Source organism: Idiotropiscis lumnitzeri, chromosome 8 (assembly GCF_059441095.1).
Source record: "Idiotropiscis lumnitzeri isolate Australia: NSW breed Sydney's pygmy pipehorse chromosome 8, RoL_Ilum_1.0, whole genome shotgun sequence".
Lineage (NCBI taxonomy): Eukaryota > Metazoa > Chordata > Actinopteri > Syngnathiformes > Syngnathidae > Idiotropiscis > Idiotropiscis lumnitzeri.
In genome coordinates, this window is record NC_142398.1 from 18642031 (window position 1) to 18659370 (window position 17340).

Genomic DNA, 17340 nt, shown 5'->3' on the forward strand with positions numbered 1-17340 from the left:
TGTAAACACTTACAAAAACAAATACTGTAATTCATCAACGTGGTGAGTAATAAACTAAAATTTCCCGATAATTCACATAATGTATCTGACTTTCACTCAGCAGCCTTTGGACAATATCCTGAAATTTGATTGGCTAAGACGTTCCATACGTTTCCACAGTTTCATAAAGCTTGTGCAACGGAATCGTGTTGCTCCCAGAATCGTCGCTGGTGAAAATCTGAATACGCTGTCTTTAATTTCCTCTCTCGGAGGAACTGACAGGTAAGGCAGTAGGAATGTTTGTGGCGTTTTTGGCATACCCCGCCTGCTGCGCGAGTACAGCTGGAATTGGCTCCAGCACGCCCGCGTCCCTTGTGAGGGAGGATAAAGCGGACGGCTCGGATAATGGATGGATGGATTTTATGATCAAGATGAAGATTATTTCCGGATACGCTAATGCACATTTAAATCTGATCTCTCTACAGCAGAGATGGGTAGAATAGCCAAAACATTCAAATCTATGTGAACTAAAAGCATTGTTGCTTAATAAAAATTGAAAGTTGAAAGTGTTGCTCTGCAACCCTTAGATTTGATAATAAGTAATTCATAGTTTGATAGTTAAGTCAAAACTTGGGGAATTTTATGTTGTAAATTAGTATATTATTTTATGGAAATATTTCTAATGTGTTACTTCAATGTGACCAATGAGAAAATATTAATTCATATGTTGATTACTGTTGATAGTGTCATGTTGTGTTTTTCTTGTATTAATACGACAGTAAGTTTAAAGTCAGGGACATTAAAGGGCCAGTGTGTATAATCTTGTGCTTTTTCAATGATTATTAAAAAAAAAAACACTGTTAATTTCAGCAATGTTAAAAAAAAACATGGTCTATCACATCAATGCCCATTTGTTTAAATAATCATAGGTCTAGTAGTCACTAATTATATTCCATGAGTTGCACCTCGCCATACAGGATGCCGCCATGTTTCTGCTATTGATACCCGAAGGAGACAAACTCAGTGATCATAGTTCCTCAACATCATTCCGATAGTATATGTAACAAATGCAATCCACATACTTTGCCACTTGAGGGAATACCATAAGTCGTTCGTGATGACATTTTGCTTGCATCACTCCTGAAGAAATTGGTGGTAGGTAAAAATTGTCATTTTAATTGTATTATTACTTGTAATTAGTTAAATTACCAGAAGAGAAGTTAAGCAATGATTAAATAAATAAATTGATTGTGAAATGTGTACAATTGTTAATATTACTCTTTTATAAATGCAACAAATATTACAAATAAAAATATCACTGCATGCTAAAGAACAGAACGGGTATACATGTGGCAAGTGGGCCTTACTGTACCCACCCTTCAATCTTGTTAATCCTCTACTATGTCCAGAGTGACCATGCAGCGTGATGTGAAGTCTCTTCAACCTTATTCACTATGATGAAATACAACATCCATTCATCTGTTATCCGAACCGCTTCCTACAGTAGATCTTGTATGAAAAAAATATTCATCCATACTTTCTCTTTGTATCACCAGAATTCAGAAATGCGGGCTACTGCATTCTTGGTCCTTCTGATTGGACTCTGGGAGCAATCCCACTCTCAGAACGGTAAACCAATGTTCCAGGAGGTTACACAGACCGTCCTTCCGACTGACAGTCTGCACAATCCAACACAGCTCAACTATGGGATGGCAGTAACAGACGTGGATGGTGATGGCGATCTCGAAGTAGTGGTGGCTGGGTGCGTGAAAGCATTTTGAAGCTGAATGACTGACTGGTGAATGATGGCAGTGTGTCGATCTGGATTGTTCACTTTTGTCATTCCAACTTCAGATACAACGGGCCGAACCTGGTGTTGAAATATGACCGTACGCAGAATAAGTTGGTAAACATTGCTGTCGATGACAGTACCTCACCTTACTACGCTCTGAGGGATGTAGCTGGTAACGCTATTGGGGTCACGGCCTGTGATGTGGATGGAGATGGGCGAGAGGAAATCTACTTCCTCAACACGAATAATGCCTACTCTGGTAATAATTAATCACTCATCCATTCATTTTCTGTAGTGTTTCATTCTCATTAGGGTTGTAAGTATGCTTGCACATGTTCCAGATGACTCGAGGGCAGGGGTGGGCAAACTTTGTGATTGGCGGGCCACAATGGGTTCTAAAATTTGACAGAGGGGCCGGACCAGGAGCAGATGGATGGAGTGTTTTGGTAACCTCTCCTCACTGAAGAAAAAAGAAATACATTAAATTTTAAATGCAAGTGAACAAAAGCATTACAATAATATATGTCTTTGAAAAAAACACAGTATTTAGAAAATAAAACAATAACAAGGTTTATTAATTTAATTTTTTTCAAGTTCGGCGGGCCGGATTAAAACGTTTAACGGGCCGCATGTGGCCCCCAGGCCGTAGATTGCCCGCGCTTGCTCTAGGGCAAGAGGGGGGGAGGGGGTGTACACTCTGGACTGGTCGCCGGCCATTTGCAAGGCACATGCTCAACCTTTGGCCACTTGGTGTCACTTCAGAATTACGTTTCACCGAAAGCTGTCATGAACCCGAGCTATGTTCGCCCATGACTGATTAAATAAAAAAAAAATATATATATATATCCATGGCAAAAATTACACCGCCAAGAAAATGGAGGCCACACTAACGTTAAACTTTGATGTCAATTAGTGGGCCGTAAAATAATATCCTGCAGCCTGAAAATGTGCACTGGCCCGTAAGTTTGAGGCCGACATTTAAATGCTGTGTGTGTCCCGTGGACCATACCATGTCTTTGGAATTCGGGAGGAAGCAAGAGTACCCGCAGAAAACCCGCATGCGTGGTGAAAATCCACACGGTGGGCTAACTGAAATCAGAACCTTACAACTTTGAGGGAGATGATCATGTGCCATCTATTCAAATGAATGGATTTTTTTTTTCAAGCATGCAGAAAATTAAGTGACTATCGATAATTATTGCAGGACGTGCCACTTACTTTGACAAGCTCTTCAAGTTTCGTAATGGCCGTTTCGAGGATCTGCTCAGTGATGAGCTCAATGTGCGCCGTGGTGCTGCTAACCGCATGGCAGGACGTTCTGTGGCATGCGTTGACAGAAAGGTCAGTGACCCTGCACATCCCACCTTTCCTCCTGATCTTCTTTTCAAACCATGCCTGCCTCTCACATACGTTCCTATAGGGAACAGGTCGCTACTCCATCTACGTGGCAAACTACGCCAGCGGCAACGTCGGACCCCACGCGCTCTTGGAGATGGACGCGGCTGCCAGTGATGTTGCAAATGGCGTTATCGCTCTGTCTGATGTCGCTGTCACAGCCGGTGTCAACAAGCTCACAGGTCTGAAAATGAATTTGTGATGTTTTCAACTTGGCATTCTGAGAGACTTTTGAGTGACTGTGGCATTTTGATGCAGGTGGACGCGGGGTTGTGGTTGGACCCATCCTCGGCGATACAAACTCTGATATTTTCTGTGACAACGAAAGGGGACCCAACTTCCTGTTCAAGAACAATGGCGATGGGACTTTTGTTGACGTCGCCCAGCGGGCAGGTGAGAACGACAGAAAGCGAGTTTGTCTTTGTGTGCAACTTCATTTCATTTTCGGCGTGACTTTAGCACCTCAATGGTCAGTATGATTAACCTGTGGGAATGTTCTCCCATTCTTGTTTGGGTTCTCCTGCGGTTTGTCTTTCTTTCTCCACATTCCAAAAACATGCTCGTTAGTTCATTGAAAACTCCAAATTGTACGATTGGGAATGGTTGTTTGTCTAAATGTGACCCGCGATTGGCTAGTGACCAGTCCAGGGTGATAATCAATAGTGATGGGTAAATGAAGCTTCAAATGTGCTTCATGAACCAGTTGTAGTATTTTCGGACTCCTGTAGAGGGCGCTCTCTGTTCAACATTGGGCTGAAAGCAGACTGACTTGGCATTTTTTAAAACCATTATTTAAACCAACAGTGCCATCTAGAGGACACAAAAATAAAACAACTGGTTCATGAAGCAAATTTGAAGCTTCATTTTCTCATCGCAAATAATTAGCCTTAATAGACACCAACCCACCTGTGACCCTAATGAGGAAAAGAACATGGATGAATGACACCGTCCAATGTTCTCGTTGCAAAAATGTGATGAATGAATTTTAACTCTGTGTTGACCCATCAAGGTGTGGAGGACCAATACCAACACGGTAGAGGAGTAGCACTGACTGATTTCAATGGTGACGGAAAGACAGACATCGTCTACGGCAACTGGAATGGCCCCCACAGGCTTTACTTGCAGGGCAGCAACTCCAATTTCAGGGTAAGTAAGGAGCCATCAAAGAAGTCTAAAAAGTGCTGAGCCTGACATATATCCTCCTTGCAGAATATCGCGACTGCAGGATTTGCATCCCCCTCTCCGATCCGCACAGTCATAGCAGCGGACTTTGACAATGACCTGGAGCTCGAAGTGTTTTTCAACAATATTGCCTACAGAGGCAATGCCCCCAACAGGCTCTTCAGGTGAGTCCAAATGTTCAATTTAAAGAGGCATCCAATATTTACCAATTTTATACATACAGTAAGCAGCTATTTCAAGTTATTTCTGCTTTCACAATGCTGCACTAATTTGTGAAACTGAAGACTCAACTTATAAATTTGTTTGTCTCAATAATTTTATCTGAAAAAAAAAAAACACATTTCTCCCATGATACCCAAAGAGGCAGAGTGGTGGCTGGAGAAGCCATTGGTTGTTACGATATATTCGCTGTCCACAGATGAGTCCACTTTCTAACAACTTTGAGCCTTGCAATTATTTTTCTTTTGTTGACAAGAAGTGTCACAAATGATTGAAAAGCCGGTCACCCTTACTTTGTTTTGATAAACTATGTGTTTGTAGGGTGACTGTGTAACCCTGGTTAACATAGCCTCATAAAATAAGAGCCTGTTATTAAAACAGTCATTAACAAAATATTCATTGTGGATGCGGGAAAAATGATCAACATGACATAGAAATATATTAAAAGGTTAAAAACTGGTAAATTCGTTGTTAATTAGTGTTTTTGTAATTCTTCAAAATGATTCCGCGCTAAGTGAATGCTTTTATTTTGAAAGACACGTAGCGACATAATGCCGTTAGTCACGTGACTAGAAATGCGCACTTTATTTTATTCTTCTCATACCTGATAAAGAAGCTGAAGGAGAACTACGGTTAAACGAAAGAGAGACCGAGCTATTCAATGTTATTTTTGTATGTTGAAGGAGTCGTTTTTGAGTTTTCCAACCTGTCCTTCAATTGGTGATGCACTAATTACTGAACGGGTCTTGGTGAGTTTCAGACTTTTTGTATTTTATTTCATGCAATGAACATTTTACAGTTGTATTGGTCAAATGGAAAAAAAGAAAAGAAACCTTTCAATGTAAATGTATATTGTTTTATTTTAAGTAATGGCTGTAAAAGGTGAATTGATGCTTAATTGAATGCTAGTTGTAGTTTCCCTGCAATGTTTTCCATTCTTCACCGGCCACCTCCATTATTTAAACTGCGTCATTGTGTGAGCATCGATTTCATTCGACGAAAAAACGAGTTTAATTTGCATTTGATGCCACCTGATGTAATATTTAGGTTTTGTATAAGTATTATTTTGTTGTTATGATAGGCCATTAAAGTTTGGTTCAGAAACTTCTGAGCTAAATGACGGAGCTGAACTCTTGAACGAGACACAAGATGGCGAGCCACCCACGAGCCCTTGAGCTGTTTCTCACGCAGGAGCGGAGAGCAGTTACTGGACGTTGTGTTGATTCATCAACCTGGTAGGATTAATCCGTTTTCTACTCTGCTACACTGCAGTGGATTCCCGGAACACAGGATTGACTATTCAGGACAACTAGAGGAACACAAATATTCAAACAAGACACTTGGACATTGGGATCGATTCAGTCTTTTGCTGAATTGTTTTTGAGTTTTGTACATTGTGTCACATTTATTTTTGTAAACCATGCATGATAATGCTGTAACGGTATTATTGAAATGTTGACTGTGTGAACCACATCCAGTGAAATGGTTGAAAATTGAAGTTAGACTTAACTGATCAAACAAAATACTTACTTCTTACTGAACTTTATTCAACAAAGTGAGGTAAGGTAATTGAGTATAGATTAGGTAAGATTTGAACATAAAATTAGACTTTATTAAACAACAACCCGGGTTGAAATTATATTTTCCAAACTAAATAATAGTTGAACAGAAAAGGATATTGATAAAGAAAAATTCACTTGAAAGAAAGGGGAAAACATTTTTCCTTTGGGTCAACTGTGTGTAAATTGTATGTCAATTGTGTGTAATTGTATGTCATTTCTATGTCTACAACTGTTATTTACTAAATTACGCCGGCAGTTCAAACTTATTCTATTGTCTGTGGTCCTTTATTTGGTTGTTAATATTATCTATATCTTAATAGTCGAACCTAGTACTGGTCTATAATTAACTGTAATCACTCTAGAGGTGTTACAACAAGAACAGCTCAGGCTGACCCTTTAATCCAAGACCTTCATGTGGGAGATGCTGCAGAGCCTCAAGGCACAGGAACAGGTCAAAACCAAACATTATCATTCCACAAATTTTCCCCATGTTGGTGCTAATTACTTTTTTTCGGATTTATTCCGTTTTCCACTGCATCAGCTGTTCATTACAGACACAGAGTGGTTGTTTTCAGGATCTTTTTGCCTTTTTTTATTTTTCAACAGGCGGCACCGTGACTGATCTAGATGGAGACGGGCAACTGGACCTTCTGCTGGCCCACGGAGAGAGTTCAGCGCAACCAATCTCAGTCTTCAAAGTCACACAGGTGTGCACATGTTTTGTTTTGGATCAACTCACCCCGTTCTTTATTATGCTAACCTGCCACCGCGGTTGTCAGGGCTCAACAAATAAATGGCTTCGAGTCATCCCTCGCACCCAGTTTGGCGCGTATGCGCGAGGTGCTAAAGTAACAGTCTTCACCAAAATGAATGGAGCTCAGATGCGCATCATTGACGGAGGATCCGGGTACCTGTGTGAGATGGAACCCGTTGCTCACTTTGGTTTAGGTGAGTATGCTGTCATGTTTTTAAGGTAAAGCCACTTCAACGTGAGCCATTTCAATTTGTTGTTTTCTGAACCATGAAGGGATTCAGACTTTCAGAGCTAAAACAGCAGAGGATCGCCTTACTTTCACATGAAAAAAAGATAAAAATGAAAAAAATACATATAATACACAAATACTCTCATTCATTCCCCTTTTTTTTGCACTCGTTGTAAATAATGAAATAGAAACATCTTAAAATCAAGATTTATCCGAATGCATACCAAAAAAACATTTTCTCAAGTGATTAAAATTTTTAAAAAAATTCCATAATTGATACAATTAATTGTATTTTTCTACTACAATTTTCTATGAAGATATTTACTTTAGTAAAATCTTATAATTAGTGTGAAATAACGAAAAAAAAAATACCAGGTGTATTTCGAGTCCAAGACTTCCCTAAAGACTTTTTTTAATCCTTGAATACAATTCATTCCCTGTAAAATACAATTGTTGAACGATGCGCCAAAGACGTACAACTAATATGGTATTTGAATGTATTTATTTGTGTGTGTCATGATGTTCAGGAAACGATGATGTGTCTGTGTTGGAGGTCTCGTGGCCCGATGGTAGCCTCATCACGCGTGTCCTTCAGCCTGCCGAAATGCAATCGGTGGTGGAAGTAGCGTATCCCAGGGATGCGGAAATGTCCACCCTTGACAATTCCACAGAGGTATGCATTATAGTTCTTAATTGACTTTGGCTTTCTTTAAACTTCAAATAAATGTTTGGTTTTTTTTCAGTGTGGCAATGGCTTTTCTGTGAAGAACGGCCGCTGCACTGGTAGGCCTGTTTTTTTTTCCCCAGTTAAGTTATTAAGCTAAGTTTTTATTTAATTTTCTTTCATTTTCTACAGGCATCTGAGGATATTTTCATCTAACCCAACTTTCAATTTTTTCCCCTCATACTATTGCACTTCTAAATGTCAGAGTTCACTAAGCATACTTGTTGTTGTCAGACCCTTCGTAATAAAGACAAAAAGACGTACTTATACGTCTTCGGTAGATGGCGCCAAAGCTTTAAATGACGTACTTGTACGTCTTGTGTATCATCACAAACCCTGAAACAAAATCAACCTGATGGTTGTCATTTCATGATCGAATGCACCATATGTTTTCCTCCTCCCGTGTTTTCTTGCTTACCCTCCATCTCAGCACCAGCATCATTTTTCAGCACCCACTCCACTTCCGGCTCCTGGTTGAAGGCCTCCAATTTTCAGATGATTTTATTACTGTTTTCTGGCAGATTGGAGAGGCGTGTAGTCTTTAAGGCGGCACTATTAGAGTATGACATTTTCCCGCTCTGCATGTGTGATTTGATCTGCTGAGAGGTTGTGGCATGCAGTCATCAACTGTTGTAGTAGCATGTTCTTTTGAATTGTTTCCTAGTATAGAGATGGACAGGAAAATGAACGGGGTGTGTCAGAGTTCTACCATCGTGAACAAGGTACATGAAGGGGAGACTTATGTACATGTTGGCATATACGTAAAAAAAAAATCAAATCATTCAATCAATGACAATACATTTTTACTTGCTGTTTATAAAACTGTCAAATTTGTTAAGAGCGAGAATTACAATAAAGGCAATTGAATGCATTTGTGATTGAATTGTATTTATTTGACAGCTGTCGTAACACTTCATTGCCATCCGTATCAAACAATTAAGCTGCACCAAAGTTTGAGTCCCCACAAAAATGTCACCAACATAAATGAGGCATTCACATGAACGAGCCCCTTTTTTGGCAAATGTTTGTCTTTGGAGGTTTGGTCAGATAACTATTATGCATACTGTATGTTGGAATTCAACACATGACAGAAGATTCAGGAAGACTATTTGACAAGTACATTGTCTCACACGCTCATCTTTGCTACGTCCTTACAGAAACAAAATTTTGGGTAGAGTTTGAGTTGATGGAAATCAGTAAAACGGAGGCTTTATTTGAAACATTTGTGGATTTAGTCACATGTCGGCTTTGCGTGTAGAAAATGGAAGACTTGCTACATTACATACACGGATGAACGGCATTCATCTGCTACAAAACAATATGATATAGTGTCTCGATCTTACATTGACTTGGTTTTAACATAATCAAGAAAAAAATGATCATGTTCTTCACATTGATGTCATATTATATCCAAGCGTTGTTTTTTCAGGTGAGAGTTTTTATCCAATCAGAATTCCGCTAGCTCGTGTTGCCAGACAGGTTTCACTATACCAGAAGCACGCACGATTCGTCCGAGGCCTTCAGATACAATCGTGTGGGCATCTCTTCTGTCAAAGCCAATGAGCTGTCAGATTTGATAGACAGTCGCGATAGCCAATCAGATCACGAGTTGGTTACAGTGAGCCTTCTCGCTTGCCTTATGTTGAAGGTGATGAACGTGTCTTGTGATTGGATACTCATTCGTGAGGGGGCAGCGCGTGCGGAATCAATACACCAGAATGTTGTAACTGGCGACCGTTTGATAATCTAAAATATATTTGTGCCTTTTTGAACCACAAGGAGGGAAAAGTGTAGATTTAATTGCAGATACACTTGCAAGGCCATTTTAAAGACGGACCTTAAGAGAAGCTAGGTCGTCCAACACTCACTATTTGAGTGTTTCTGTATATTATTTGTCCAGCCGTGCTGTCATAAATGATGCTATTATGAGGGGGATTTATTCAAGTCGGACTAAGTAGAACTTCACTGAAGGCCCAGGTGTGAAATGCACGGCCCGCCACTGGTTACAATGAATGTAGGCCTACTTCCTGGTTTGTTGAATTTCGTACAAAGCTGGTGTTCTCACGTTCGAAATGACACATCACTTCAAAAATATAGCAAGGAAACGTAAAAGCCCAATCACACCAAAAATAACCAGTAATAAGCTTTTGTTCGTCTTGTGCATCGCAAACAAATGACTAAAGTGCATATTTTGCATGTTTGAAATGCCTTATAACTCGTGTGATGCAGCTGGGGAGAAGCATGTCTTTCTTGGGTAACATCGTGCGGATGCTTTGTGTTAGCATAGTGAAGCCATGGAGACGGGTAGGACCGGTTCTAATGTCCAAAGTTGTTCTCTGGGGTTATGAGTGATCAGAGGGACTTTGTTTTGCCAGAGAAGAACGTGGTCATCGAGCTGTGCTGCTGGTCACTGAGCTGCTCCCCGAGCTGCAGCCACTGGAGCCTCTGTCTTCATAAATGGAAATCTCTATCTGGGCAAAAGCCGTTAGGGACCGAGAGCGTGTCACAAAAGTACGTTTATATTTACTAGCAATCGTTGCAGGTTTTGTATAAATGTACATGAGCAAACATTGAGTAAGGATACAACTCGCATTCCCCTCTCTATGGGATCAGTAATGAGCAGACCCCTGGGAGCGTAGATCTTTTCATTCTGCTCCTGAATGTACTTGGCAATCTTCTTCAACACCTGCAGCAGAGCACAAATGAATACAATATATATATATATATATATATATATATATTTATATATAAAATGAAGATCAGATTTTTGGAGTGTCGCTTCCTGTCAGCTGCATTTTTTACCTTCTCATAGCGTGTTTCCATGCAGAGGAAGACAAGATATGCTGTGGCACAGGCCAGACAGCCTTCCAGGTAAGACTGGCCACCGATCTTTTCTGCTTCTGCATAGTAGTTATTGAGGGTCTTCACAGTGTCCTCAAATAGAGTCCGCTCAATCTGCACACACAAACGGCTCAATGAATTGCAAAACACAAAATATGGTGTGAATGGACAACATATCGCATGCTCTCACCCTGCTCTCCAGCTCTGAGGGGAACTTTGTCTGGAACTTGCAGGTGGTACCCTCACTGTAGTCTCTCTGGATGAATACTTTGTTGGCCAGGGATGCACTGTGCCTCAACTCCTGCAGGTTGTGGAACTAAGCAAAAGAGATTGTGTGTGCCCATGACAAGGTTAATACTGTTTTCTACTGGGAATCAGCAACTCAGCTCATGAAATGCAAAACCTTAGCAACAATGGGCTAATAAGTTACGACTACTTGTGATGGGTAAATGAAGCTTCAAATGTGCTTCATGGACCAGTTGTAGTAATTTTGGACTCCTGTAGATGGCAATCTCTGTTCAACATTGGGCTGAAACCACACCGACTTGACATTTTTTTAAAACCCTTTATTTAAACCAACAGTGCCATCTAGAGGACACAAAAATACAACAACTGGTTCATGAAGCACATTTGAAGCTTCATTTTCCATCAGTCGGTCTAATTACCCGCTAATTATATTACACCATATGGAAAGCTCTTTGTTACAGGTCCAGCTGTTGTGAAATGCGCTATATAAATAAAGTTGTGTTGTATTGTATTAAAGGACAATTAAGGAGTGTTGTTCTTCGACATGATCTTTTAAACAGTTCCCTGGGAGAAGATGCCTCGACTTCTCGCTCATTTCAACGGCTCAGTAGTACTGTGTGCAAATAGTAGTTGTTGTTTTGGTCTTGGAACGTGTAGGATGTTATGGGAGAGCTAGGCAGAGTGTGATTATCCAATTGTGCTCTGCAAGCTCCTGGAGAGAAGCCCAGCGTTCGATACACTATCCCCACCCGTCACTTCCAGTCTCTCTCTCTCTCTCTCTCTCTCTCCCACCCAGTCACATCTTGCAACCGCCACCTGACTGACACACACTGTATGGCCGCCATCCGTCACTGCTCATGGTGGTGCACGGCGTGAACATCATGACTGGGCACCGTCAGTCCACCGTCACCATATAGTATCTCGGCCGTCCATCTGAACGGCCCCGTAGACCAGCCTGTGCCTGGCTGTAATCCTTACCGGCCAGATGCAAAACTTCACATGTGATGTCCCAGAACTCCACGAGACGGGCTTCGACGGTCTGGTTTATTTTGCGTTCTTGCATAATGAGAGTAATAACTTTTAATTTTCTGTCATGTTTGTCAATGTTACGAAACAACATGAATAATATTGCACTGGGGCTTGATTGGAATAAAATTGTGAATTGAAACAAAATTGCAATATTTGCCAGAAAAATCGCAATGAGATATTTTACTAAAATTGTTCCGCCATACAAGAAGGTACATCTATAACCTCAGTGTTTATCAGCCGGTGTGGCGGCACGGTGGACGATTGGTTAGAATGATGGCCTCACACCTCACAGTGCAGAGGTTGTAAGTTAGATTCCGGCTCCGGTTTTCCTGTGTGGAGTTTGAATGTTCTCCCCGTGCCTGCGTGGGTTTCCTCCGGGTACTCTGCCCACATTCCAAAAACATGCACAGCAGGTTGATTGGACAATCTAAATTGCCCCTAGATGTGAGTGTGAGTGTGGATGGTTGCGCGTCGTTGTGTGCCCTGGGATTGGCTGGCAACCAGTACAGGGTGTACCCTGCCCACTGCCCGAAGACAGCTGCCATTCTGAACTCTCACACACACACGAAAACACCCTTACCTTGCAGAACAGCATCGTGATGTGTTTTTATATACCCTATTCAGTACTAAATTCCATTGCACTCTCTTATTTATTTATCTAATTTATATATTTGTCTGTATTATTGTTGTATTGCACTGGAGAGGGGAGCCCTCTAATCTCGTTGCACACTTGAGTACAATGACAATAAAGGGATTTCTAATTTCTAATTTCTAATAAAGCTTGCTTAACGCTGTTCGGTAGTCATCTAATTATCTCATATAAGAAAACAAAAGTGGCAATGTCGTGGCCACTGTCCGTGGTTCTGAACGGGTTACGTGTGTGCGTCCACTCTTGGGACTCTGTCATCGGATTATTAAAACGTTCAAACCCATAAAAGCACGACATCTTAATATTTAGGCGAAGGCTGCGTTTTTACTGAAACGATGCGCAATGTCCGCGCCCATTCAGCTCATCTGAGTTAGCGTGCCTGTTTGGTAATGATGGTAAGTGTAAAAAAAAAGATCGGCATTTGGGCGAAACTAGCTAAGTAAGAGGAGGATGCCCTCGCGTGTCCTGATTCCACTGACATCGTGCAGCCTTGTTGGTTCCAACCATGCCCAGTCTACGAGATCACATCAGCCTTTTTGCCCACAAATGTGCTGAGTGATGCTCTACTATGCATTAAAAAGCAGGATAAGGAGCACATTGTGCCAGTCTTACCTCAGTCGCCATGTTGCTCTTCGAGTCCCCGTGAGCGCTGATGACTGACATGGGACAGATTAAATGGTGGGGGAGGGGCTAGTCAACTGGACAGGATTTAGCTCTATATGCTTTTATTTATCGAGACATTGCCTCAATCTCAGTGGCGTCAGTGATTTACATTTTTCTTATTTTGAACAGCTCTGTTGTCAACAGTGAAGTGGCAACGTGGTGGGTTTAACATAATAATAATAATAATAATAATAATAATAATAATAATAATAATAATAATAATAATAATAATAAATAATAATAGGGGAGGCACGGTAGACAACTGGTTAGCACGATGTGCAGTGGATCGATTCCGACTCCGGCCTTCCTGTGTGAAGTTTGCATGTTCTCCCCGTGCCTGCGTGGGTTTCCTCCGGGTACCCCGGTTTCCTCCCACATTCCCAAAAACATGCATGGCCGGATGATTGGACGCTCTGAATTGCCTCTAAGTATGAGTGTGAGTGCGAATGGTTGTTCGTCTTTGTGTGCCCTGCAATTAGATGGCAACAGATAACTGGGACAGGCTCCAGTACCGACCCTTGATAATGGATGGATGCACATCGTGGAAGGCAAAAAGCAACAGCAATAGCACAATACGACCAATAGGAGGCAACACCTGATTAAAGCGTTTTCTAGTCTGCCAGAAAAGGAGAACGGAGTGAACGAGAACAAGTCGGATGGGAAGAAGAAGACGCCAAAAACAATGAAAAAGAAGAAGGAAAAAAGGAGGTAGACAACATTGCTACATCAGCTATCGAGATCTATTCGAATTTGTTTGCACACGTTTTATCATGAATGACGTCGACTTTTTGTTGTGCGTGCGGTTTAGTAAGTTGCCGTTGGAAGAACAGCTGGAAATAAAACGTTTGGGGCCGCACAGACCAGAAGACTTTGTACTGCTTCAGCATGGAGATATGGTGACCCGCACCTTCAAAAAAGACTGGTTCGAAAAAAAGAAATGGCTAACCGCTAGCACGACCAAATGTGCGCTCTTCTGTTTTCCCTGTCTTCTTTTTGGGGGATTGGACTCCGTTTGGGCATCGATCGGTTTTAAAGACATTAAACATTTGTCCGAAAGAACGGCCAAGCACGAGAGCTCCTCGTCTCACCTGAGATGTGCCATGAAGTTGGGTTTACTTGGGCTGCCCCGCGTGCAGACAAGCATCGTGGACGCCGATCGGCTTGCCACCGAGGAGCACAACAGACTAACTGGGGAGAATCGCTATGTTCTGGATAGACTGATTACCTGTGTTAAACTTTGTGGCACGTGCGAAATGGATTTGCACGCTCACGACGAAACCCTAAACCCAGCTCTCTTTGGCTGCATATTTGAGACCATGTGTGAGGGAGACACCAGGCTCCAAAGACACTATAATACGCAGCCTTTCTTTCATTTGTCTTTAAGCACCCTTCAGGACGAGATCCTGGATTGCATGTATGAGGTCTACAGGGAGGAAGTGGACAAACAATTGCAACAGACCCAGTTTGTTGGGGTGCAAGTCCATGAAACCACGATGTCGTCCAATTCGCAAATGGCCGTCGTGTTGCGATACGTGTTTGACAACACTCTTATTGAGAGATTCCTCGAGTTTATCGAAGTCACGGATAAAACGTCCTTCGGCCTTTCCGACGCCGTCCAACACGTTCTCGAGCCCTTGCGCCTGGCTGAGAAACTCATTGCGCAAACCTATGATGGAGCTGCTATGCTAAGTGACGGCGAAGGCAGCGTGCAAACCTTGATGAGTTTAAGATACCCAAACGCGGTGTTTGTGCATTGCTATTCCCACCAGTTAAATGTTACCCTGCAGCAAGTGTGCGCGTCTCGAATCCGTGAGCTGAAGTTTTTTTTTGCTGATTTGACTGGCTTTGCAACTTTCTTCACCCCGCCCAGAAGAGCAGCTGCCCTGATGCGAGTGTCGTACAACGACATCCAGCGACCGCGGTGGAACTTTCAAAGCAGGACCATTAACGCTGTATGGGACAGTCAGGATGCCATACTGGAGTGTTTGGATGGTATTCGCACTCAGCCGGGATGGGACAGTGTGACCGTCAGCGAGGCGTACGGCCTATCCATGCATTTGAGAGACCCCAAGTTTCTCCATCTGCTGCATTTCTTTGCAGAAGTCATGCCGGAAGTGGATGTTCTGCAGAACATACTGCAGAACCGAGAGATCGACGGCTCGGTCGTGAGATGCGCGGTGGAGAACTTCATCGCCAACGTGAAGGAGGTGAGAGAGCGGGCAGATGCGATCGCCGACCAAGCTGGCGATGGCGAAGCCAAGCGCAGGAAAACCAACACGGCTGAGGTTATGAAGGAGGCTTGTGACAACATGATTGCACAAGTGTCGGAGCGGTTCTCCAACAGTGACTATCTCATTGCAGCGCAGCTCGTGGACTGCTCACTTTTCCCCAAATTTGCAGCATCGTTCCCAGCGGCCCAACTCAGCTCTGCTATCAAACTGTGGCCTTCAGCTCTGAAAAACAAGGATAAGTTACAAAGTGAACTCAATATTCTCTACCAACACGATCAGCTGTATGCAGGCAAATCTGCACTCTCTCTACTTCAGACGATTAATGAAACCGGCTTGCAAGAGATCTTGTCAGAAACATGCATTCTGTTAAACATCTTCCTCGCAACTCCCATGGCTTCCCCCGAGTCCGACAGGAACCAATCCACAATGGAAAGAATGAATAGATTTGCTAGAAACGCACTGGGAAAGGATCGATTGAATGCTCTTTGCATGCTTTCTAATGAAAATAAATTTATACAGGGACTGGTGGATTTCAATAACAAAGTAATGGACAAGTTTGCACGTGTAAACAACCACCATGTGTCATTCCTATTCAAGTGAATCAGGTAGTTGATTTCTTTTAGTTGGCTCGGATATGTGAATAATCATTTGGATGAATGTACAGTACACCACAGAGTTGCGCAAATGTCGGTCACTTTCAGAAGCGTGGACGATCTTATGCTTCCACAAACTTGTTGGTTTAGAAAGCGCGGGCTAACATGGATAGTATTAAAGCGCACTTACTTGACAGTCTCCTAACAGACTCTGTAAAGTTCAATTAAATCATGTTAACGCAACACAGGGATTATGCTGTGCATTTCACTGTTCGTGCATTATCTAACTAGAGCAGGTGCGGGCAAACCACGGCCCGGGGGCCACATGCGGCCCGTTATACGTTTTAATCCGGCCCGCCGAACTTGAAAAAAATTAAATGAATAACCCTTGTTAATGTTTTATTTACTAAATACTGTGGTTTTTCAAAGGCTTACATATTGTTGTAATGCTTTTGTTCACTTTCATTTAAAATTTAACGTTTTTTTCTCTCGATGAGGTGACCAAAACACTCCATCCATCTTCTCCTGGTCCGGCCCCTCTGTCAAATTTTAGAACCCATTGTGGCCTGCCAATCAAAAGGTTTGCCCACCTCTGAACTAGAGGATGAATGTCCAATTTCTACAATCACATTGTAACAGCAATGCTAAATCTGTCAATTGGAACATGAGGATCACTCGGGTCAGGAGCTCCTCAATTGTTTCACTTGCTCATCATCATCATCTTCTTCCGTTTCTACACTGCTGGCTGCTCCTCAATGTTGATTAATTGTTGACTGGCAACCAGTCCAGGGTGAGCGGGCTCTCGCCCTTAGTTAGCTAGAATAGGCTCCAGCACACACATGAGCATAATGAGGCTGAGCCATACAGGAGATATACGGTTGGATGTTTTGTTTATCGTGCACGTGTACTTTAACATATTGTGACTTCTCATCAATGTGGACAGTTATGGCTTTTTTTTTTATTGATTCTCAAACTGAAATATTTTCACAGCTGTTTGTTCATCAAAGGTTAAAAGAATATGTACTATAACGTTTCATGTATGCAGTAGTGATGGGAAAATAAAGCTTCAAATTTGCTTCATGAACCAGTTATTGTATTTTTGAGTCCTCTAGGTGGCACTGTTGGTTTAAATAAAGGGTTTAAAAAATGGCAACTCAGTGTGATTTCAGCCCAATGTTGAACAGAGAGTGCCACCTACAGGAGTCCAAAAATAATACAACTGGTTCATGAAGCACATTTGAAGCTTCATTTA

The 17340-nt window shown here is 42.0% G+C and overlaps 2 protein-coding genes across 2 annotated transcripts; one reads left to right on the forward strand and one right to left on the reverse strand.

Annotated features, from left to right (window-relative positions):
• Window positions 1-129: 129 nt before the first annotated feature.
• Window positions 130-8707, forward strand: crtac1a (cartilage acidic protein 1a). Its single transcript, XM_088302417.1, has 13 exons — window positions 130-261; window positions 1536-1741; window positions 1834-2030; window positions 2976-3112; window positions 3192-3348; window positions 3425-3559; window positions 4176-4312; window positions 4376-4512; window positions 6492-6580; window positions 6736-6836; window positions 6909-7077; window positions 7640-7785; window positions 7856-8707. The coding sequence occupies exons 2-13, from the start codon at window positions 1545-1547 to the stop codon at window positions 7934-7936; spliced, it is 1683 nt and encodes a 560-aa protein (XP_088158543.1). The 5' UTR covers window positions 130-261; window positions 1536-1544; the 3' UTR covers window positions 7937-8707.
• Window positions 8708-13314, reverse strand: golga7ba (golgin A7 family, member Ba). Its single transcript, XM_088302416.1, has 5 exons — window positions 13214-13314; window positions 10868-10993; window positions 10639-10791; window positions 10421-10522; window positions 8708-10307 (listed from the first exon to the last, which is right to left on the reverse strand). The coding sequence occupies exons 1-5, from the start codon at window positions 13262-13264 to the stop codon at window positions 10224-10226; spliced, it is 516 nt and encodes a 171-aa protein (XP_088158542.1). The 5' UTR covers window positions 13265-13314; the 3' UTR covers window positions 8708-10223.
• Between the last annotated feature and the right edge of the window lie 4026 nt (window positions 13315-17340).

Bases quoted from the DNA above. Each gene is read 5' to 3' on its own strand.
- crtac1a (XM_088302417.1), top strand. From the start codon at position 1,545: ATGCGGGCTACTGCATTCTTGGTCCTTCTGATTGGACTCTGGGAGCAA. The intron at 4,313-4,375 runs GTAAGTAAGGAG...TCCTCCTTGCAG, and splicing joins GCAGCAACTCCAATTTCAGG to AATATCGCGACTGCAGGATT. The intron at 7,786-7,855 runs GTATGCATTATA...GTTTTTTTTCAG, and splicing joins CCCTTGACAATTCCACAGAG to TGTGGCAATGGCTTTTCTGT.
- golga7ba (XM_088302416.1), bottom strand. From the start codon at position 13,264: ATGTCAGTCATCAGCGCTCACGGGGACTCGAAGAGCAACATGGCGACT. The intron at 10,994-13,213 runs GTAAGACTGGCA...TCTTTTGCTTAG, and splicing joins AGAGCAACATGGCGACTGAG to TTCCACAACCTGCAGGAGTT. The intron at 10,523-10,638 runs GTAAAAAATGCA...GCTCTGCTGCAG, and splicing joins TGGAAACACGCTATGAGAAG to GTGTTGAAGAAGATTGCCAA.